Source organism: Microtus oregoni, unplaced genomic scaffold, assembly GCF_018167655.1.
Source record: "Microtus oregoni isolate MIOR12 unplaced genomic scaffold, Mior012 000112F_000, whole genome shotgun sequence".
Lineage (NCBI taxonomy): Eukaryota > Metazoa > Chordata > Mammalia > Rodentia > Cricetidae > Microtus > Microtus oregoni.
The window spans coordinates 302,513-327,700 of NW_024544730.1; the positions used below are offsets into that span (position 1 = coordinate 302,513).

The 25,188-nt window shown below is 36.6% G+C and overlaps 1 protein-coding gene across 1 annotated transcript in view; it reads right to left on the reverse strand.

Moving 5' to 3' along the window:
* LOC121443688 (protein Jade-3) overlaps positions 1–25,188 on the reverse strand; it is a 100,034-nt gene that overhangs the window by 19,961 nt on the left and 54,885 nt on the right. Inside the window, exons 8-10 of the mRNA XM_041645493.1 lie at positions 10,146–10,336; positions 4,907–5,118; positions 2,327–2,494 (exon numbers count right to left, since the gene is read on the reverse strand). Of these exons, the coding sequence (XP_041501427.1) occupies positions 2,327–2,494; positions 4,907–5,118; positions 10,146–10,336 (571 nt within the window). The remainder of the gene's footprint in view (positions 1–2,326; positions 2,495–4,906; positions 5,119–10,145; positions 10,337–25,188) is intronic.

Below are 25,188 nucleotides of genomic sequence, written 5' to 3' on the forward strand. Positions count from 1 at the left end.
TGTATGCATATTTTGCCTGCATGCATATATATGTGCACCACACGTATGCCTGGTGCCATGGATCCCCTGCAACTGGAGTTACAGATAGTTGTGAGCTGCCATATGCGTGCTGGGACTTGAACCTGGGTCTTCTACAGCCACAGCTAGTGCTCCTAATCACTGAGCCATTTTTCCAGACCCAAGAAATAAATATTTAAAATTATTATTTTTTGTTTTATTTTCTGTGTATGAGTGTTTAGCCTATATGCATGTCTGTACACCATATGCATGGACTGTCTACAAAGGTCTGAAAAAAAAGTATTGAATTCTCTGGGAATGGAGTTACAAATGGTTTTAAGCCACTATATGGGTGCTGGGATTTTGGTCTGGAAAAGTAGCCAATGCTCTTAATCCCTGGACCATCTCTCCAGCACCAGAAAGAAACAGGTTTTAAACAGTGAATAACTATCAAACTAAGATGATTCATCTAGTACAAGTTATATCCAGATCAGGAAAGAGAGATCTTTAATAATTCAAAATCTAGAAATCAAGAATTAGAAGCCCTAAGAGAAGTTTTTTGAAAGTTTTTTTTTTCTTTCAAAACAGGGTTTCTCTGTGTAACAATTCTGGTTGTCCTGGCACTCACTCTGTAGACCAGGCTGGCCTTGAACTCACAGAGATCCACCTGCCTCTGCCTCCCAAGTACTGGGATTAAAGGTGTAAGCCACCACTGCCTGGCTAAAAGTTTTAGTATTTTTATTTTTGAGATAGCATCTATGTAACTCAGGGTGGTCCTTAACTCATGACCTTCTTATTTCAGCCTTCTGAGTGTTAGGATTATAGATGATTTGTTTTACTTTTATGTGTGTGGTACTAGGGATCAAGTCCAGGCCATTGCACATGCTAAGCAAGTGCTCTACCTCTGAGCTATATTCCCTAGCTCTTGTTTTTTTCTCTGAGACAAGGTCTCACTATAGCTTAGGCTACTCTTGAGTTTACTATGCAGCCCAGGCTTTGAACTTTTGACTATCCTGCCTTTCCAACCAAAGATGCAGGTTTACAGGCATATGTACCAGGGCTGGCTTCAACCTTTTTAAATTTAATTTTTTGGTAATGGAGAGCTGCTTTGTTCATATTAGGCAAATACTCTACCACTAGCTACACCCTAGCCCAAATCTGTGGGTTTTGTTTGTAGGTTTACAGGGTCTAAGTATGTAGGTTGGCTTTTAGCTCACTAGACAGTTCCAAGCTGGTTTCTAGATCTTAATCTCCCAAGTATAGGGATTACAGGAATGTACTACTATGCTTAGTTTAGAAGCCATGTTTTAATTAAGTTAATGAACAATAGCAGGATGAATAAACAGTATATCCATAAAATGGCAAACTACTAAGCAATGTAAATTGGTGAACTACTGATACATATTACAACATGGAGTGCTAGCCAGACATAAAATAATACTTACTGTATGAATTCCTTTTACATGAAGCTCAAAAATATATAAAACTTATCTATAGCTGATCAAAATCAAAATGGTTATTATTCCCAGGAAATAAGGAAAGGAGGGGATATAAGGGAGCCTTCCAGGATGCTATTAGTATAGTTCTGTGGTATTTCATGTTTTAGACTAATTTGTGGCTACAGGTGTTTTTTTTTTTGAGACAGGGTTTCTCTGTAGCTTTGGTTCCTGTCCTGGAACTCACTCTGTAGACCAGGCTGGCCTCAAACTCACAGAGATCCGCCTGCCTCTGCCTCCTGAGTGCTGGGATTAAAGGCATGCACCACCACCGCCTGGCTGTGGCTACAGGTATTTTAAAGTAAGGTAAAGTTTACTTTTAAAATGTTTCTCACACTTTGTCTTTTTTTTAAAAAAGTAGTGTGTTTATTTTAAAAATAGTAAATAGTTTTAAAATATTTGTTTATAAAAATATTACTATATGTGTATATGTGTAGAGGTACTTCTGGAGACCAGAGGTCATCAATTCCCTGGGAAGCAGAATTAAAGGCAGTCAGTTGTGAGCTGCCTGACATGGTATTGGAACTGAACTCAGATCCTCTATAAGAGCACTGTGAGCTCCTAAGAGCTATGCCATCTCCATCTCCCACACTCTGGTCTTTTATGCCTCTTCTCTCAAACAAATTTATCAAACACCACTGAAAGTACCATTCACAAATACATAAGTTTGGGCTAAAATGCACACTTGTGTCCAAGAAGACCTGAGGTAGCACAGAAATCTCAGAAATATAGGTGAGCAGGAAGCATTTCCATGACAAGTATCTGTCTGTCTAAACATCATGGGAAGTAGGACACCCTGGAGTAAATGGTCCCAGATTCAGATGGTTTCTTACTTCTGGTATCCACAGGGCACAACTGACATGGGCCCATTTAGTCCCTGTCCTGGTGGTCTTCATAGCTCCACCTTTCTTAGGACACAAAACACACTGTGGATAAATGCCCAGGACACAGGAACGACACAGCCAGCTGCCTTCTGGAATCTTAAGGATGCCATAGCAAGCCTGTAGGCATGAGGAAGAGAGGGAAGAATGGTCAGTGTATCTGTATTAGCACTAACAACAATTTTGACATAGTTAAGAAAATATTCTCTGTTTTGGGGATAAAGACAAATCTAGCTGAAGAAGTTCTTATCTAGGATTTAGCAATTTTTAAACACTAAAAACGAATGTAGCAGCATTTGAACTAAGATTAGCATGCCTATCTAGATAGAAAAAGACAAGGTGGAGATTCATCCCAAAGTTAGCGAATTATTAACAGAGAGTTGGGTTACAGACATTTTTATTTTTAAAAAAATGGATTCTTTTTCCTGTTTTCCAAATTGTCTCCAATGTTTATATATTGTAACAGGTCATCAAATCAGTACTGGAGTAACTTCAACATGTCATGTACTATTGTGATCAAGAAAAAAGGTGATAGAAAATAGTGAACTATATGAATACAAATCAGCTAATGTTTATAAAGAGTCTAATACGACCTGGTACATGAAAAACATTCAGCAAATTGTAGAAATTATTTGTTTAGGTTGAACCAGGAGACTTGTGAATTGAATCACAATAATCCATAATGAGCTCTGAGAGCTTTTTTAATTCTTTATGTAATGATATTAGAAAATAATAAACTCAGGGAGGTGGAAGATACTTGAAATTATTCTAGATCCCCCATCTTCAATTCTGTCCAGTTCCCCTCTTAATTGCTCTAATGTATTTCTGAAAAAAAAAAAATGCTTCCAAAATATTTTGCCCACTTTGACTACTTGCCATGAACATATTCTCTTCTGACTGAAAAGACCTCTGTGGTTTGACATACATTTTGACATTCAGCATGAGTGCCACTTGTTGGAAGTTGTTTTTTAATTTTTATCTCTTCCATGCATTTCCACATGCATTTATAATCTATAAAATCAGCTGGTGGAGAGGTGGTGGTGGCACATGCCTTTACTCCCAGCTCTCAGGAGGCAGAGACAGGCAGATTTCTGTGAATCTGTGGCCAGCCTGGTCTACAGAGTGAGTTCCAGGACAGCCTTCAAAGCTACAGAGAAACCCTGTCTTGAAAAACAAAAACCAAAAAACCGAAACAAAAATCACCTGGCACTCTGGTAAACTGGTAGTTTCTTTTTAATCATTATACTGTGGTTTTCTTGGGGGAAGGGGCAGAAAGTATAAAGTTCTTCATCACTGTGTCACCATAATGCAGCATGGTCCTGGCTCATAGATGGTGCTTAGTGCATTTACAGTATTTGTTACATAAACTAATAATACGAATAAAATATACAATATGTTCAGAAGATTAAAAATTTAGTTAGGTAGAAGTCAAGAATTGAATTGAACTACATCTTGGAAGATATGTACACTTTGATAACCTAAGGTAGGAGACAAGACTGTGTATGGGTATCCTTGTGTGTGTGTGATTGAGTGAGTGTGTGTGCTTGTATGTGTGTAGGAAGATAAGACTGTGTATGGGTATCCTCTTGTGTGTGTGTGTCATAGGTTAAGCTGAATGTCTTCCTCAATTGCCCTCCATATTGTTTCTTGAACCAGGGTCTCTTAAGAATTTGATTCAGCTAGATTGGCTGGGCAGCAAGTACCAGGGATCCTAACGCTGCCTCTCCATGTGTGCCCCTGTAACTTAGTTCTTTATGTGTGTTTTGGAAACTCAGGTTCTCATGCTTTGGCATCAAGTACTTCACCAACTGAACCAACCACCTGTAGCTCTCTCTCAGAAGATATTTTTAAATTCAGACATGGCTGTAAAATGAAGACAGGATAGTGTTAGCAATATTCATCACTGTACCTCAAGTGACTTTGTTTTACCACAGAACAGAGCATAGGATATGGGTAAGAGTTGAAACAAGTGCTGATATCATTAAAGCTAACATTATTAATATGACAGTGTGACAGAACAAGTGTCAACTAACTTGTGTAAAGTCATTTAACCTTTCCTTACATTGTTTGTAATACTAAGATGAGAAAAATCTCCAATGTAGATGATGCAAGAAGCATAGGGACTTCCTGAGTGAATCAAATGAGAAAAATCTCAATGGTCTAGACATGAAATGACACAATAAAGGCCTAGGTTTAGCCTCTTGGGGGAATATTAGTAGGTAAAGCAGCTTAGGGACCACAAGCAATGTTTCTAGAAGTACTGAAGAACAGCAAAGCCTAATTTTGATTTTCACCTTTAAATATAAGACATTGTTCAGATATGAGTGTTAGAAATAATAATCACTGAGCTTCAAAAATGCTGACCATTGGAACAATGAGATATCAGATTAAGGACACTTGGACTAAGCCTGATGATTTTAGTTTAAACTTCTGAACTCCAATACTAGAAGAACCAAATCCCAAAAGTTGTCTTTTGACTTTAACACTAATATGTTGACCTTGTATGAGGGGGCAGTCTCCATTTCCACTAACCTGATGCACACAGACGTTACACTTATCACAGAATACCATATCATTCCCTTCTTCACTGTCTGGAGACCGGCACACGTCACAGATCACATCTTCATCATATTCTATTCCTAGCCCTTCTTCTGTCTCAATAGCATGGTTCATATTTTGATGGCAGTGGCGTTCTAGAACTTCTATTGTTTTTTCCATAAGCGTCTCATCAATTGGCCCATAACCTGCACAAAAATAAAACCAATAACTCTTCTGTCAGCTGTCATTCCCAAATCATCAACTGCAGGGGTAGGCAGGATGCTAAGGGACAAAGCCATCTTTTTTTTTTTTCCTGATCTAAAGCAACCAGATTTCAAGGATTTTTTTTACTAGAGAAATTCTAACATTGAGTAAAATAAAATTAGTGTTTAATACATTAATGAAGAAATACATCACAGCACATTTTCTTAAAAATTTACAGATGCTTACATTTTTTTTTTTTACTAAATCCTAGTCAGGGGGCTAGTGAGATGACTCAGTGGGTAAAGACACTTGCTGCTAAGTCTGATGACTTGATTTTAATTCCTGGAAACCTCATGGTGGCAACAAAGAATCAATTCTCAAAAATTCTCCTCAACACACATATACATAAATAAATATAAAATTAAAAAATAAATCCTAGCCGGGCGGTGGTGGCCCACGCCTGTAATCCCAGCACTCGGGAGGCGGAGACAGGCGGATCTCTGTGAGTTCGAGACCAGCCTGGTATACAAAGGGAGTTCCAGGACAGGCTCCAAAGCTACAGAGAAACCCTGTCTCGAAAAAAATAAAAATAAATCCTAGTCAATCTCCTGCTAAAACCTTAATTAATTTTCTCTTATTCCTACTAATAAGACTTGAACCAAAGGTGTAACTTTGAACACTTTAATTTGTAGCATTTAAATCTTTTACTTGTTTGAGCACAAATAATGTATTAGTAACTTAGCTTCACTAAAAATACTTAGTGGTCATACCAAGAAGTTTTCATTTGATAATGTATTAACCCATAAAAGAAAATCCTAGGTAATATGTATATATGGATATGGATATGAAATACTGTTTTTCAAAACTGATTTAAAAAAATCAAATACCATTTTTCAATAACAAGCAATAATAGAAACCTCTCAACATTCACAAAGATTTAAATGTAATTCTGAAATTACCCCTTTTCTTTCTGATTTGTTTTTCTTTTTATACTTTTATTTTTCTCCTCACCCTCCATATTTAACCCAACTGAAAGATTCATAGGGCTGATATTGGTAAAAACTAAGTATTTTTCTTCTTAAGAGGACCAATGATTTTTGGAACATTATTTAGTTACTTTTAGAAACTAAGGAATAATTTTCAAAATGATTCAAGATAAATTTATCCAACAATATTTTTAATGTAAGACATCTAAAGAATTTAAAAATATGTATGAATTACCTTTTAAAATTTTATCTACTTACAAAGCAAAGATTTTCTCTGGCTTATTTTCAGCCTAGACATACCATATACATATACATATACTTACATACACATATGTATATATCAAATACACATATAGATATGCAGGAACAAAGCATATAGTGTCTAGTCTGGATATATACTCAAAGAATTCTATATCCCATCACACAGATATTTGCATATCCATGTTTTTTACTGTTGCTCTATTGACAATAGCAAGAAAATGGAATCAGCCCAAACAAATGCTCAACTGATAAATGAATAATGCAAATATAGTATAATTTTATCAATTCATAAAGAAAAAATGAAGTTCACAAGAAAGCGGAAATAACTGGAAAATATATTGTGTGTGGTAACATGGTCTCAGAAAGATAAGCACCATGTTTTCACTCCTATGTGGAACCTATAGTCTAATTTTTAATATATTTATATTTGTGTAGGAATGATTATGTAGAGTTCAGGAAAATAGAAAGGGACCTATGACAGGAGAAAAAAAGAGGCCACAATTAACAAAGATGGGTGGGAAAGGTAATAGATTTGAAAACACAAGGGGGAATACCAAATATAAGGGTTTAAGCAGGGATGGGAAGTGGGGAGATGAGGGACTGAAGACTGGATAAACTAAATTTTAGTATGTATGAAAATTTAATAAACTTGCTACTTTATAAGCTAATTTTAAAAAGCAGAGTTATAGAGTCTAGTTATAAAAACTTGGATTCAAATTCCAACTTTATCTCATATTAGCTATGCAAACTTTGTTATCTTACTGTTCTTATCTATAAAATGATAATACTAAATTCATTAACTTGTGAGGATGGGATGTTTGCTCATTGGTTAGTATTGTACCCAGTATATAACCAGCATACACATTTTAAATTCTTTAACTTGAGCAAAAATGCTTAATTTAATATTTTTAAAAGTTTATTTTAAGCTCTAAAACGTGTGACTATAACATCATTCTTCCTAAGGAAAAATCCAACACAAGGCAATCCTCCTCAACAACTCTGGATCACTTGTTCTTCTAGAGGACTTAGGCTCAAGTACCAGTACCTACATGGTGAATTGCAACCATCTGTAACTCCAGTTTTGACGGAGGAAGGTCATTGGTTAATTATAATAAAGAAACTGCTTGGCCCTCATAGGTTAGAACATAGGTGGGTGGAGTAAACAGAACAGAGTGCTGGGAGGAAGAGGAAGTGAGGTAAGACGCCTCAGACAGACACCATGCAGCTCATCGCCAGGGCAGATGCGATGAAGCAAGCCGCCAGGTCAGACATGCTGAATCTTTCCTGGTAAGACTGGTGCTACACAGATTACTAAAAATGGGTTAGGCAAAATGTGAGAATTAGCCCATAAGAGGCTAGAGCTAGTGGGCCAAGCAGTGTTTAAATGAATACAGTTTGTGTGTTGTTATTTCGGGTAAAGCTAGCCGGTGGCGGGAGCTGGGTGGCGGAATGCAACCCACAGCTCTCTCAACACAGTTTCAAGGGATTTGATGCCGACTTCTGGCCTTTACAGATACCAGGCATGTATGTAGTGCATGTACACACATATAGGCAAAACTCTCATATAAATAAAATAAATACATCTAAAATATTTAAAAACTAAAGTTCAATCAAAAACCTATTTTTTATTTTGTTGAGATTATAATATATTCACATCATTTCTCTCTCCAAACCTTTTCATATACCTTTCTCATTTTCCTTTAAACACATGGCTTCTTTATTGCTCCATGAATATATGTCTATAAATATAGGTTCCTAAATATAACCTGGTCAATCTGTATAATGCTACATGTATGTATGTTTTCAGAGTTAAGCATTTGGTACTGGATAACTAGTCACTGTGATCTCTGTTTCTCTTGCTCTCAAACATTCATTGATTGCCCGTAGTTCTTTGTGTAGGGTTGAGTACTGCACAATAACACTAAGAATGCAATAGTGGTATTCACACCTTGCTGGTTAACCAATAGCTCTCTAATTGAACTTAAAACCCACTTAACTTACTTTCATTGGTCAAATAAAAAAAAAACAACCCACTTAACAGAGGGAAACCGTACTGGAAACCTAGCTAATTACTCAATGCAAGCAAAGTCATGGATATTGAAGGAGAACCTAAAAATCACTACTTTATTAAAATCACTACTTTATTAAGCCCATATAATCCCTAACTACATTCTAAACATTTGTCCTTATATCCACAGATAAGTGTAGTCTTCACCCCTCATCAAGGAAACTTGTCTTTGAAACAAATATAGACCACCACAGAAAACCACAACCAATCAAAATGTAGAGTTGTAGAGCCAAGTCTCAATTGATATATCTACAAAACATGTCTGCTCAAGCTAAGGGAACATTTCAGATGAGGGAGCAGTATGATTGTAAAAGCAAGAAGACCAGACCAGGGAGTTTGCTGTGAGATTGTGTCTCCTAGTGATGTCAGAAGCTACACACACAAAATCTCACCAACATGAATACCTATACATGATCTGAACAAGGATGACACAAATAGACATGCTAAAGTAGACAGGGGAAAAAGCCCATGAAGCCTCACCCCTATACACACAAAACATCTCTTCTAAGATTAAATGAAATATATTGTCCTGGATAGGATGGGATCCTAGACAAGAAAAAGATTAGTAGAGAAAAAATAAAAAGCCCAAAATTCTGGAACATTAGTTAATGGTGATGGTTTCTTCATCCTGACAAATGCATCATGGCAAAGAAATATGTTAATATTAGGACACAGAATATACTTTAGGTATACATTTGTATTTTCTGCACTGAATGTCCATTTTTTCTGCAAATCAAACTTTTCCATTATAAAAAAATATAATCCTCATCCAAAGAGAATTAGTTGTAAAACATTGAACTTATAGGGCAGTTTCTTATCAAAAGAAGCACTGTGATGGTTGTGTTATCATGAATTCCATTTGCATGCAAAACCACACACTGTGGTACTTGATTATGTCTTTGTCCTTCTTTTATTCCATTCTCTATGATTTACACTCTAAATTGGCCACACCCTTATTCCTCTTAGAGAACAAATAAAGAAGAAACAAAACATACTAAGATTATAAAACAAAAATTAAGAAGTAGTTGTTGGCAGAATAGCTTCCATCGCCATGCCAAAGAGGATTTAATATAATTTTAACTTTTTCCACATGTATTCATATACTAGCTTTAACATAGAGAACAAACTGAAGGTAGCTAAGAACTACTTTGGAGATATTTTTCCATAGGCCTACCATTCTGGGCAACAAAATTATAAGCCTTATATTAAAGGGCAATGGTCATAGTAACCTGTCACTTGTAGTAGGATAGTGGGTACTGTTAAATACTGATAAACCTTTTTTTCTAACACCTGAGAGACACACCTCTATGGACTTGTCCATTAATAAGAGTGATTTTCAGGACTGATCCACAAACAGGTCTCAGTATCCTTTCTAACTAGAAGTTCAATCAACCATCACTACACTAACATTTAGCATTATGAAGCAACTTCATGAAACTTATGTGCCATCTGTATCTATGCTATTATACTGAATAAATGAAGGATCACTTAAATTTTATTACTCTATCTTAATACTGATTAAAATTAATACTGATAAAATACTGCTATACTTTATACATTTGAATAAATAGCTCATTTCTTCAAAAATAAAAATAAGTGAAAGGGTAGGTAAGAAAGGAAAGCAGATGAAAAAAGTTTTACAGAGTTCTACCAATTTAAAAAAAAATCACTGGTGAAAGTCAAAGCACAATTTACTTTTAAGAAAACAGCTTACCCATTTCTCCAAGGTCTTCATTGAGTTCTTGAAGCCAGAAGGTGTCCATGTCATCTAGGTCATATCGGCATGTAGATGCTGCCAGCTCTAGGGTATTGATATAGCCAGGCTCTGCAGACTCTGGGCTAGAGCAACGGATATATTTCCGCGGCCGGACAAAGAGAACTTCCTTTACCCTTTCAGATATAATCCTAGAAAAGCAATAGAAAGACATCGGCAACTATCAACAAATGACAGATTTCAGGTACTGACAGGATAAGCCAAATGACTCTGGCTACACAAGGGCACATGTCTTGCTATTCCTTCTGGGAGATATGGCAGATCCCTTTCTAGAATCAAATGATTCTGAAAATTCAGTTTCATCATCTGCTGTGAACTTATTGACTGATAATGATATGCTTCATTCACCTACACAGATCTGGGACCCTACTACTATTTATTCTAATAAAATGTTGATGTATTGTGTGTTCTTGACCTAATGGTCACCAAGTATATTTAAAAGGGAAAAATCTGGGATTGAGTGTTAGCTGCACAAAGGTATCATGTTTAAACATACACCTCAGCAAAACCCGTGATTTTTTTCTTCCATGGACAGACTAGGTTTTAGACTTACACAAACCTGTTTCTTTTTCCTGTCATTCATTTGTAAAGTGGTTCTGAAAAATTACTTAATTTAGATAAGGTTCAGTTTTCTTTATGAAAAAGTAGGGACAAGAATAATAAATTATTAAATAACACCAAACTTGTAAGATTATTATGCTTACATGAAATAAAGTATTTGTTATGGCATATAATAAAAACATGTTTCAGTAACATTAGTGTTATATTTCTTACTACTTTCATTATGCAAATGAGTTAAAGTCAAGAGATCATAGAGTTGCATAAACTCAAGATATGAGAGCAGCCATAGGTCTGAGCCAGGGCTACATGATGGAAAAAAATTCCTATTATTCCATCAACTTTTGTAGTGAGCTTGAGCAAATCCATGGCCTTTCTGATACCTAAGAACTCAAGGCAAGAAAACCAATCAGGGAAAGAAATGTCTACAACTTAATCTATAATTGATGGTTTAAGTACCAGATGAGGCATCAGAAAATATAACCAAAAGGAAATCTGGATTATCTTTTCTTTTCTTGGCAATTTTAAAGAACAGTGTGGGTTATCTAAAAAGGGGGGGGGGGGAGAAATACTCGTATTATCATAAAATAATGAAAACCATTCCTCTGGAAGGATTTTAGAGCTAATTTAATTCTAGAGTCATTATATGTGTAGGATAATTAATAAAACAATATCAATACATGTAATATATATAATTGACCATGTAAGTGCAGAAAGTACATATTTTCTTCTAAGCATTCTTCCCAAAGCTTATGATTTCAAATAAAGTATCTTGAATAGTTAACAAATATATATATTTGTACATTAAAATTATTCTATTATATGGAAATCCAAAAGCAATAAATATTGGAAGAAAATGCAGAAATCTTAAGCATTAACTGCAGCTAAATTTTAAAACTTTATTCAGAGGCCTGCTTCTAACTGAAAAGGACAAAATACATGCTCTCCAGAGACTTCAAGATCAAATAAATATATAGTGTGCTTCTTTGGTGCATGGCCTTACAAGGAAATTATAGAATATTAACTAATGGTTTATCTCAAGTGCTTTAAACTGTACAAGAAAAAAAGTTGATTATAAATTTTCTGGAATGAAGCTTTTGTTTATAAGGCTTCTGGAAGAACACAGAGGAGAATACATTTATGACATCAGGATAGGCAAAGATATTTTACATGAAACACAAATGCCACCAAACACAATAGGAAAAGATTGAAGAAACATACACACTAAAACTTTGGTTACAAAAAGAGAGTGAAAAAGCAATTTTTGGGGTAGACGATATTTACAATTAAAGATATACAAAAAATTCAATTAAAAACTAGGCAAAAGATTTAGGCAGACACTTCATAAATAAGGCTACCTCTTGCAGCAGATAAACAAAAGGCTCTCAACCTAACTAGCTATCATAGATATTGAAATCATAATCACTGTTATCTACCAGAACGGCTAATATTTAAAAAATTGACCCCAAACTGGTCTTTGAAGGTCTAAGTGATGGTAAGAAACGGAAGCAAATAGACCTATTGTTACATTGCTGGCTTGGGCATGAATTGATATATGCCACTTTGGGAGCAAATACAGTTATAAGATATGTACAGGATATGAACAGATATATATGTTCTTTGACCTAGCAAATATATTTTTATTATATTTAAATTTTAAATATATTTTTAATAAAAATGTACAGACATTTTATTATTACAGAGGGTAAAAAGGTTCACTTTCTACAATAGCTGGAAACAACCTAAATGTCTTACTAAAGGTGAATGGGTAAATTGTGGCATATTCAAACAATGAGATATGATGCATGAGTGAAAAATGAACTACTACATGCAACAGCATAGATGGATCGCACAAGCATAATGATAAACAAAACAATCCACTCTCAAATGAATACATACTATAGGATTCTATTTATATGAAGTTCGAAAACTGGCAAAACTGTTACCTACGGTGAGGGAGGTCAGTTACTGGCAGGGAGCAGAAGAAAGGCTTCTGGGGTGTTGATAATGTTCTATTTCTTGATCTGAGTGGCAGTTAAATGAATACGTTTAATTCATAAAAATTCATTCAGCTATACAAAAACACATTCTATATTTTCTGGATGTACATAATACTTCAATGCAAAGTTTATCATAATGATAATTAAAATGGTGATGTTACCTTAGTCATTTTTCCATTAAGTATAAGTAACTAAAGTCTGAATCTAAGAACAGAAACAATAACACCAAAATGCAAGAAAACACATAGGTAAAAGGTTAAATTAATGTAAATTTACAAGAGAAGTTACTGAATTTATTACAGAAGAGAAGATCTGTGAAAATGTTATTTTGGGATTTTTATCTTACTTTTGGCTTCTTGAGACAGGATCTCACTATGTAGCCCTGGCTATCCTGGAATTCAACATGTAGTTCAGGCTAGTCTCCAACTCACAAAGAATCCACCTGCCTCTGTTTTCTGAGTACTGTGATTAAAGACATGTGTTACCATGCCTGGAGGATTTTATTTATTTATTTTTTTGAGACAGGCTCTTGCTATGTTCCCTGCTTCAGCCTCCCAGGTGCTGGGATTATAGGTGTGCTATCATTTCCAGCCTGGGACTTTTTAGAAAACAGCTTAAATCATCATCATTTACACATGCACACATGCAGGCTCATGCACGTGTGTACACACACAAACACTTCCAGTTATCAAAAGACATTTTGCTTCATGTGTGTGCCTGTGTGTATGATTGCTGTACCGGTGTAAAAGAATGCAGACAGATTGTAAAAATATATCTATAGCTTTAATGGAAAAAATAGACTTACAGAACCACGGTTCCTGCGGAGACCAGGAAAGCAGAAGTGAGCGGGCGAGCACACTCGCCAGATTTATAGGTAAACATTCGCCCGAGGTGAACTTATCCCTACAGATTGCTATTGCTTTAGAGCAGTGGTTCTCAAGTTTCTTAGTGCTGTGACCGTTTTATATAGTTCCTCATGTGGTTATAAAATTGTTTTCATTGTTACTTCATAACTAATTTTGTTACTGCTATGAAATGTAATATAAATATCTGACATGCAATTCCCAAAGGGGTTGAGACTCACAGGTTGAGAACCACTGCTTTATAGGAAATCCTAGAATACTATGGTTTTCTTTGCCAGTCACTATGGACTAGGTATAGAGACACTATGAATGGCATCAGATCACTGACCATATCAGCAAATGTTCACAAACACAAAGGTTTAAGTAATTTTGTTAGAACAACATAAGCATAGCTTTCAATTTAGATCCTTTAGTATAACAGAATGTCGTAGTAACTTTCTAGGTGACTGGCTTTTGGTAAAGTACCCATATCCACTTCTCTATAGAAAGGTTTATTCACCTGTTCTTCACTAGTAGGTTCGAGTGGCTGGAATATTATTAACTCTGGCCCAAGTAAACACTGCTGTGCCACTGAGGAGTCATTGAAAATGAAATTATTATTACTGTTGTTTGACCTAAAGCTTAACATAGTGTTTTTTTAAAAAATTCTTTTATTCTTTTTTTTTAAAAAAGAGAACTATCTTTTTTCATTTTACACACCAATCCCAGTTCCCACTCCCTCCACCTATCCCACCCCACCCTACCCCCTATCCACTCCTCAGAGAGGGTAAGGCATATGGCTTTGGAGAAGGTCCAATGCCCTCCCTACTATATCTAGGCTGAGCAAGGTATCCATCCAAAAAGAATAGGCTCCCATAAAGCCAGTACAAATAGAAGGGATAAATCCTGGTGTCACTGCCAGTGGCCCCTTAGTCTGCCCCAGTCTTGCAACTGTCACCCACATTCAGAGGGCCTAGTTTGGTCCTATGCTGGTTCCTTCCCTGTATGGAAGTTGGAGTTGGTGAGCTCCCAATAGCTCAGGTAGATTGTTTCAGTGGGTGTCCCCATCATGGTCTTGACCTCTTTGCTCATATTCTCACTCCTCCCACTCTTTAACCGGATTTTGGGAGCTTAGCCCAGTTCTCCACTGTGGGTCTCTGCCTCTGTTTCCATCAGTTGCTGGATGAAGGTTCTATGGTGATATTTAAGATACTCATTAATCTGACTGCAGGGCAAGGCCAGTTCAGGCACCCTCTCCTCTATTGTTTAGGGTCTTAACTGGGATCATCCTTGTGGATTCCTGGGAATTTCTCAAGAGTCAGGTTTCTTGCTAGCCCCATAATGGCTCCCTCAATCAAAATATCTCTTTCCTTGCTCTCACCTCTGTCCTTCCACTATCTCGACTATCCTGTTCCCTCAAGTTCTCCTCCCCCCTTCCCCTTCTTTTTTCCCCTTCCCCTTCCACTCTCCCTTCTCCTTCCATCCCCATGCTCCCAATTTTGTCAGGCAATCTTGTCTATTTCCCCTTTCCAGGTGGATCTATATATGTTTTTCTAAAGGTTCACCTTGTTACTTAGCTTCTCTTGGATCATGAACTATAGGCTCAATGTCCTTTGCTAGCATCCACTTATGAGTACATACCATGTTCATCTTTCATGCTCATCAGGATGTTTTTTCTAGTTCCATCCATTTTTATTGACAGTGACCTTTCAGGGACTTTTCAAATGACTTTCAAATGCTTTGAAAGATAGAGACTATGCTGTTTCCTAATGAGTGCCTAGAATTACTTTTGAATAATACAGAAACTATATAAAAATCACACTATAGATTTTTAAAGGTTTGAGATGAGTATTTTAAAATTAACTAGATAATAGTCTCAAAAATGCCTTTTTAAAAAAGATATGGTCTTAACTTTGTAAACTCACCACAAAATCCAGGCTGTCTTCAAACTCATGCTAACCCTTATGTCTTTGCTTTCCAAGTGCAGGATTTATAGAAGTAAACCACAACCCGTGACTTCATAAATATATGTTTAGGCATAGTCTCCTCCAAATGCCCGTTAATCTTGTTACTTTGTGATGACCTCTTCTTCCCAAATCTGTGACTTAGTGTATGAGACAGTTACCGTTTCTACGACATAATGGCATTTTCCAAATCCCACATATCTTTAACAATGTGACTCTGATATTCTTCCAGTTCTAAAGATTATTTCTCCTCTCTTTGAATAAGGGATGGCTTATGGTGGTTTTGACTAGCAGAAGTACTGCTATGAGCACCGTAAGACTGGGTCATAAAAAGGAATGCAGCCTTCACCTGGCTGTCCGGAAGGAATCATATGACTGTGCTGAGATTGTCAGACTACGAGAGAGCCAAGTTATATGTAATTCTCATGTAATGCCACTTTAAGAAAAAGGCCTTTATAGGTTTCTAAACTTGACCCCCAGCTACTGTGCAGCCTTCAAAATTCAAGTCTAGTTGCTCTGCGCTGCTAAGTTTGGGGTCAATTTACTATTAGCACTGAAACTTATAATGGGAACGAACAATATGGACAGCTTTAAACTTCAAACAACATAAAGATATATGAAATGCTTTATGTATTGTACACACTACTCAACTTTCATAAACAAAAATCAAGAGTGGTAGAATTCTGTAGCCTAAAATTGAATGGGAAAGATATGGGAAGACAGAAGGTAGAGGAAGTAGTTGAAGGTGCAAGAGGCCCAGATGCCCAGCAAAGTTAAAAGACAAGTTTGTGTACTCATGCATCATTAAGGGGTATTTTCCTTCCAACTTCATAAACTTTGCATGCATTTTGAAAGTAGTCAACAGGATCCTACATATGGAAACTGAATATGGGTCATAGGACAATAAACAATAAAGATGATCCCAATGATGTTTATCTCCAAAAAACCTTATCTCTTAGAATATTTACTATTAAAAGCATTCTCTCTCTCTCTCTCTCTCTCTCTCTCTCTCTCTCTCTCTCTCTCTCTCTCTTTCTCTGTCTCTCTCTCTCTCTTTCTATGTATGTGTGTGTATGCTGGGAGGTCCTACTGATTGGAGGCTGCAGTCTACCATGGCCTGGTAGCTCTCTCTGAGGTCAGCAACATGGACGCCTCCCCCATCCCCACTCCCGGCGAAAAGCATCCTGTTCTCTACCAGACCTTATTTGGAGACTGTCTTTAGGCCCTGATGCCTGTCTTATCTCTAGTATGACCCTTGACACAGTTTCCTGCAGAAGTTTTACCCTTGCTGCTGTCCATATGGTAACTAGACATTGTGCTAGGAGCATTACAATAGGACTGTGCTTCCACAGATGGTTCACTGACGTTATCTCCTGAAGAGCTATATCCATTGTGCTCACAGGCCATACAAAGCTCTCTACTGTCACTTCTGCCCCTTGTCCTTGTGGACTGGTGGTGAACAGGATGAGAGGAAAATGCCCCCCCCCCCCCGTGTGTGTGTGTGTGTGTGTGTGTGTGAGAGAGAGAGAGAGAGAGAGAGAGAGAGAGAGAGAGAGAGAGAGAGAGAGAGAGAGAGAGAGACAGACACTGAGGATCGAATTCAGTCTAGTAAGCATTCTAGCACAGAGCTACTCCCACGACCCCTTTTTGGAGTATTCTTGATAAGTCATTTCTTATTGGGAACTAGATATCTGGGGCATTAAAAACCTGGGGCCTTATTTAAACCTTTAGTTTTGGTGGGTTTCCAACCAAACTACTATGGTTGGTCATCAGAGTAGGAGTGGAAGTCATAGTTTACCACTTTTCCTATATGACAGGGATTTTCTGTTACTAATTGGGGTGAGTTCTGGCTCCCAAAAGGCCTTCAATGATACCTCCCTCATTGAGATTAGTAAAAATGACTGAATGGCCTTGACTGATACCACTAGGGAAGGAGGAATTCCCATTATTATCATGTAGAAATGAAAACTGTTTGTCCATTAAGTTTTTTGTCACAACCCTTAGATGGGTTGAATCATTACTGACTGTGGGGTTAAGTTAAAGTCTAGGCTTCTTACTGCATCTGTGCTGCAGGAGAGGGCAGAGTGACAGCCTAAAGTATTTTCATGGTGTTTGACTGGAGATGAACAAACATTATCTGAAAGATTTCTGTTTTGATAGGCTTTCCCTTTCCCAGTCACTAGGAAGAATAGGTTTTTCGTATTTTTTTTTTTTTAAGTTTTTCGAGACAGGGTTTCTTTGTAGCTTTGGAGCCTGTCCTGGAACTAGCTCTTGTCTCGAACTCATAGAGATCCGCCTGCCTCTGCCTCCCGAGTGCTGGGATTAAAGGCGTGTGCCACCACCGCCCGGCTTCTTATATGTTTTTTAAAATCATCACTGGCTGGTTGTTTCTCGGTTGCTACCTTTTCCAGTATTAAGTCTGAGAACAAAAAGAAAATTCAGGGAACACATGTCTGTGTTGTTTCAGAGGTTATGTCTCAAGAACCCTAGATCTTCTGCTATCTTCTTTTGAGCTTTTAAAAGACCAAGATTTGTGTTTTACAAGCTGCTCCGGACTTTTAGTTGTACTTAATGGGGGAGGGGAGTGGTCAAAGGGAAAATTCATCTATTCAATCTTTGTGGGAGTGAAATCTTGGCCAAGACTATCAAATTTAAATATGACAGCAATAGAAAGAACATATGAATATATGCATACACATAACTTTGACAACTTAGATCAAACAAACTAAGTAGTTAAGCACCCAAGTACTAAAAGTCATTCAATATGAACTAGGTAACTATGAAAGATTAAATTTATAGATAAAACACCAAAAAAGCAAATTCAGAGTATTTCACTGGAGAATTCTATCAAACATTTAAGTAAGAATTGGAGTTGGAGAGAGAGAGTTCACCAGTTAATGTCTCTTGCAAAGAACCTGAGTTTGGTTACTAACATCCATCTAGCAGCTTACTACCAGATACTATTCCTGGCTATGAGAAATCTGTAGGTAGCATTCCATGCTTAGCTTTAATGCAGGGGGGAAGGGCTTGTGAAGGCGTAAGTCATAAACAATGCCACACCAGTTTGGAATTATGATTAATAGGGTGGTATTTATTTAAAGGGGAAAAAACTTACAGATCACTGTCCCAGACAATAGCCCTCTACGCAACCAGGAAGGGAGTCTAGTCACCAGCGGAGCAGGAAGTGAGGAGAGAGAGGAGAGGGAAGTGGCCGCTTTTTTTAAAGGGAGAGAGACCACGCCCCAATGGGCTGGTATCTCAGCGATAGGCTGGAGGAGTGGGAGGACCTCCCGTAACAGGCTTGGTCCTGCCCCAACTTATTGTCCCAGACTTTGTTGACTTCCCAGGGGAGCCCTTACCCGCTGGGGGTTTGGACTGGGGGGATAGTGGAGACGGGAGGAGGGATGGGGGGAATTGTGTATAGAATGTAAAATGAAATAAAAAAATCTGATGCCTATGGCCTCTACATACATCTGCATATATGTATACATACCCACACTCCTCTCTAAATGACATAATTAAAAATAAAAATAAATTTACAAAGAATCAATACTAATTTTATACAGTATCTTCTGAAAACAAAAAGGCAGAATATCCCCCAATTAAATTGAAAATTTTAACATAATACTTTTATTAATTTGAAATTTTTAATATATTTCTGATTTATTTTATTACAGTCAGCCTTCACTCTCCTTGTGAATTCCTCCAAGATCCATCTCCTACCTCCCTCCTAACTTCATGCCCTTTATTTTTGTAGCCCACTGAGTTCAATTTGTGTTCCCCATATATTCATGGGTATGGGAGCATGATCAACCTGTCAAGGGACCATATCGTTAAAAAAAATGACTTTTCTCCAATGGCTACCAACTGCCATTAACTCCTCAAATAGAGGTGGAGGACTTAAGAATTCCCTCCTCCTTCCATATCAGGCTGACTGGACCTTGATCTTGTTCAGGCTTCATGTGGATATTTTCTGAATATGACAGACTGTGGCATTCACGAACTCACAGCAGCTTTGGAAGCCTGCACAAGGCCTCCCCAACTTTTTTATTAGGGGTGTATCACCTCCATAATATAACAATAAAAATACCATGAGAAAAGAAAACAGAGCTTTTTTCATGTCAGGAATACAGACAAGAAAATTCTTAACAAAATATCATCAAATTATATCAAGCATTATACCAAAAAAATTCTAAATCCAAATTAACTGGGTGTCATGGACTGAACTGTGCCATTCCAAGCCAAAAAAACCTAACCTCAATGTGACTGTGTTTGGAGACAGGGATAGTTAAAGTTAAATGAGTCTATATAGATAAAGCTCTAATCCAATAGGACTATTGCCCTTATCAAAGAAAGAATTGATTCTCTCTACATGTTCACTAAGAAAAGGTCATAATAGCAGGAAGGACTAACACCCTTATTAGGAGTTAAATCCTACTGGATCTTGATCCTTAGAAGTTCAGCCTTTAGAATTTTGAGAAATAAGTTTCTGCAGTTAAAGGCATCCAACCTATGAGATTTTATTATGCAACCCAAGCTATTATAGGAAGACTTATTTCAACAAAACAAGTCTAGTCAATATTCAAAAACTTCCGTCACAATCTATGATATTAACAGGCTAAAGGTGATAATCCCACGTTTCTATCATTTGATACAGAATGAGTATATGAGATGAAAAAACTTATAATAGATTAGGAGCAAAGGTGAGTTTCTTCAACTTGATAAACAACATCTATAAAAACCGTAAAAATTAATATTATGCTTAATACTGAAAGATTAAATGGTTTCTACCTAAGACTAGAGAGACAGTAAGAGTCTCTGTTCTCAATGTGATACTGGAAATTTTAGCCACTGCAATAGTCAAAGAAAATAAAAGATGAAGAGACTATGAAGGAAGAAGGAAAACAATTTTATTTTCAGGTGACGTGATAGTATATGTAGAAAAATCCCAAGGACCTGAGAATTTAGTGGCTCATGCCTATAATCATAACACTCAGGAAGCTCAGGTAGGAAGACTGCTCATGAGTTCAAGGCCAGGCTGGGCTGTAAGCAAGACCCTATCTCATAGTTTGCTTTTTTTTTAAAGGTTGCTGGAGAGATGGTTTAGGCATTAAGAGCACTGTCTGCTTTTGGAAGACCTTGTTCAATTTCCAGCACCTACATGGATGCCCACACTGTCTCAAACGCCAGTCTCATGGGATCCAAACGTTTTTCTGGCCTCTGTGGACACTGCACCAACATATATGCAGGTAAAACACCCATACATAAAACAAATAAATACAAATTAAAAATAGCTTTAAAAAGACATACAAAGAGGCAAACGCCTATATGCATAAGAAATAAAATAATTGAAAAAAATTTAAAAAGTGAAATTATGAAATTTGCTGAAAATGGATGGAACTGGAAAATATTGAGGTAACCTAGACACCCAAAGACAAATGTTCTGTGTTCTCTTTCATATGTGCATTCTAGCTTTGAAAATGTAGATGCTGTGTTAACCTAGAGTGTCTGTAAAGACCAGAAATCTAGAAAAGTGCCTTAAAGAAGAGGAAATAGTCGGACATAGTAATACAAAAGATAACTCAAACTTAGGAGATACGAAAAATCCATATAGAAACCTAACTACTAAAAGAGCTGGAGAATAGAGAGAAGTGCTGTAAAACTCTTGGACATGATATGGCTACTGCATTCATGAAACCACAGCAACTATGATTAACTTCAGAAGAGCTACAAAATATTTGGTTCTTCAATGTTCCATCATGGACAGGGAGCAGCTTAGGAAGCAGCACTCTTCCCTTGAGTAATGAGCTATTAGCAGTTAATGGCTACTGAGGAAGAAGATCCATTTTCTTCAGTGGTGTAGCCAGTAGATGTTGCCTATGCTCTAGTAAATAACCTTCTACTCATGCTTATATAAGCAACCCTAATTAAGTTTGAAAAATACACACTAAAGCAGGAGGGTTATTTGTTGGGAAGAAGTGCTTTAATAGGAATAGGAGGGGGATTAGAAAGAGAATTAGAAAGTTGTAAATAATCAAAGTATATATGCATAAAATTGACAAAGAGTAAACTTTAAAAATTAACTCAAAAGAGATCATACATTTAAATGTAAAGTATAATAACTATAAAATTGTTAAAAGAAACACATGTGAAACTCTTTGAAATGGATGGAAGGTAGGTGAAAATTCATAGATTTGACACTAAAAACATCCTAAAAGAAAAAAAAATGACCTGGAGTAAAAATACCTTTACTTTCTAAAAGACTATTAAAAGAATGAAAAGACAATTTGCATCCATAGTAAGCTGTAAGAAAGTAAATACAAACCACATTTTTTGAGGCAGAGGCTGTCTATCCTAGAACTAGATAGTAGACCAAGCTGGCCTTGAACTACCAGAGATCTGCCTGCACTGTCTCCCAAGAGATAGGATTAAAGATGTGCACTGTCACACTGGGAGCAAACTATATATCTGACAAATGATTCATACTGTAAATGTAAAAATAGTTCGAAGACTCAATAATATTACTAACTCAATATTAATAATGCTGTCAAGGTGGCTCCATAATTAAGGACACTTGCCACCAAGCCTAATAACCTGAGATTAATTTCTTGATCCTACATGGAGTTGGAGAGAATTGACTTCTGAAAGTTATTCCCTCACCTCCACATACAAGTGTGTGCGACTAAAAAATTAAAAAGCAAAAAAAAAAAAAACCCACAATGAATCAGAAAATTATCAAACATCATGAAGATACATTCCACTAAAGAGAATCAGGTCATATACAGAAGCCAGTCTTGCAGCCATTTGATGTTATGGGATCAAATAAGCCTGATACAATAATATAAAACTTAATTAATTTGATTTTATTTTTTGAGTTAGTGTCTCATTATGTCCAGGTTGGCTTAGAACTTTTGCTTCCTAAATATTGTACACACCAACCTGGTTAAATTTGTCTTTTTTTTTTAATTAAAACTTTCTACCTCCTTTAAATTTGTCTTTGAAAATATAGATGAAGGCATAAAAATGTATTTTTTCAATATTCTAATATCATGTCATAAAGACTTAATTTTTACTTTTTATTGATTTGTTTGTTTATATTTTTAATTTTTTTTGTTTTTCAAGATAGGGTGTCTCTGTAGTTTTGGAGCCTGTCCTGGAACTCGCTTGTAGACTAGCCTGGTCTCAAACTCACAGATATCTGACTGTCTCTGCCTCCTGAGTGCTGAGGTAAGAGACATGTGCTGCCACCATCAGGCAAGACTTAATTTTTGAAGGTGGCCTACAAAGGCCAAAGAAACCATAGAACAGTTTGGCTTCTGAAAAATATGGTTATTAAGAGTAGCAGGTGCAATAAGCAGTTATAACTGAGATCAGGTACTTCAAACATAAAGTTCCAATTCTGTAATTGAGCCTCTAAATATGGTTGATTACTACTTAAAGCCAAAGGGGAATATTCAAAGAATCTTACAAAAGTACAAACTCCAGGGGCTAGGAAGACATGAGGTGGTAAAGTGCATGCTTTACAAACACAAGAACCTGTGTTTGATATATAGGACCCTCATAAAATAAGCAAACAACAAAAAAAGAAGCCTGGCATAGTGGTGTGTTCTTGTAATCTCAACACTGGGAAAATGGAGACAGGCTGATTCCCTGGGGCTTACTGGGAATTCTCCAGTCATCATATTTGGAGAATTTCAGACCAAGGAGACACTGCCTTTAAAAAAGAAAAAAGAACCGGGAAATGGTGGCGCATGCCTTTAATCCCAGCACTCGGGAGGCAGAGGCAGATGAATCTCTGTGAGTTCGAGACCAGCCTGGTCTACAAGAGCTAGTTCCAGGACAGGCTCCAAAGCTACAGAGAAACCATGTCTCGGAAAAAAAAAAAAAAAAAAAAGATTAAGGCTTCTTCCTCTAAGCAGCTTGAGGTGACTTAATTAAATAGTTTACTATTTTCTTGGCCCAGAAAACTCTATAAAACCATACAAATAAAGAGGATCAAATCTTTGTGTTCCCTTGAAGCTGTCTAGGTCATCAAGGGCATGCATATCAGAAAAGATTAACTATGTCACTTTAAAAAAAAGTAATGTGTGCCTTTCTGGTAGTATATTGTGCCCAGGTCAAGCAGTGGGGCTGGACTGGGTCTGTGTTTCAAAAACAACGCTGAATTTTTGCTCCATATACTTAAAAATACACAGAATAATGCTGAACTTAAGGTTTTAGATGTAGAATCTGTAGTCATTGAACACATACAGGTTAACAAAGTATCTAAGAAGGGCTGTTGAACTTAGAGTTCATGGTCTGATTAACCCACACATGAATGGCCTCTGTCACACTGAGATGATCATCACTAAGAATGAACAAATTGTTTTTAAGTCAGAAGTTGCACAGAATGAAAAGGTATCCCTGAAGAAGTACGAACACTTATGGCTTGGGAATAAATTTAGCATAAAATAAATACAAATCAAAATTCATATAAAAAAGATGGATGTCACCTGAAGAATGACATCCAAGGCTGTTTTTGGAACTCCACATGCTTGTACTTAAATGTGCACGTGTGCATACACACACAGACATACACATGCTAAATTCAATTAAGTTCAGCAAATATGATTAACATATTCCATAAAAATTGTTCCCAAAGTGTCATACTCTAGACTATTGGTATAAACACTGTGCGAGAAACTGCTAGACATGTCTGTAATTCCAACACTTGGGAATCCCAGCACAGGAGGTGGCAAGGAGCTACACAGTGATACCCTATGTAGATCAACAAAACAAATCAAACTTAAGCCTCACACTTCAGAGTTACCAAATCAAAAACTCTGAGGATATGATTTAAAAGTCTTCTTTGAGACTAGGTTCACTATGTGTAGCCATGGCTAGTCTGGGAACTTGCTATGTAGTAATAGAGATAAGTTTGTCTGCCTCTGCTTCACAAATACAGGGATAAAAGGCATGTACCACCATGCCTCCAGCAAGAAATCTGCTTTAACAAATCTTTTAGGTACCTTTGCTAAGCAAAGGAAATATATATTACAAAATTACTGATACCTTCTAAGAAACTGAAAATACAATCTACCTATCAAGTTCTGAATTTCGTTAAGGAATTTATATGATCATTAATTAATTTAGTAGCTTACCTTGATCAATTAAAATTAAGGGCTTTATAAGATAGGCAAAGAACTATGGGAAACAGAGGGTATTTACTAAAAATTATAACATATAAAATGATAAATATCCTAAACTCTCAGAAGAAATATTAGAGCAGAGTGCTCATATGACTTAGGGAGTATATGTCTCGGTGAGAGGAAGCTAACTCTCAGTGTCTAAATTTACTCTTATTAAACCATCCTAATTTTGTTGTGCTACTTATCAGATAGATATAATTTTTAAAGTAGTACATTCTCCACTTAACTTGCAAAAATTAAACTCACCCCAATAAAGTATATTTGATATACTGACTTAATATCAAGGCCAAACATTGAGGTGTTTCAATAATCCTTGGAGTGTTAATGGAAAATACAGTACTAGGGCCATTATATTTATGTAAAAAACAGCAAAGGCATGAAAATATGCCCCTCGCTCTTCTTTTTCATTCCTGGTGTTACTCTGTTTAGGA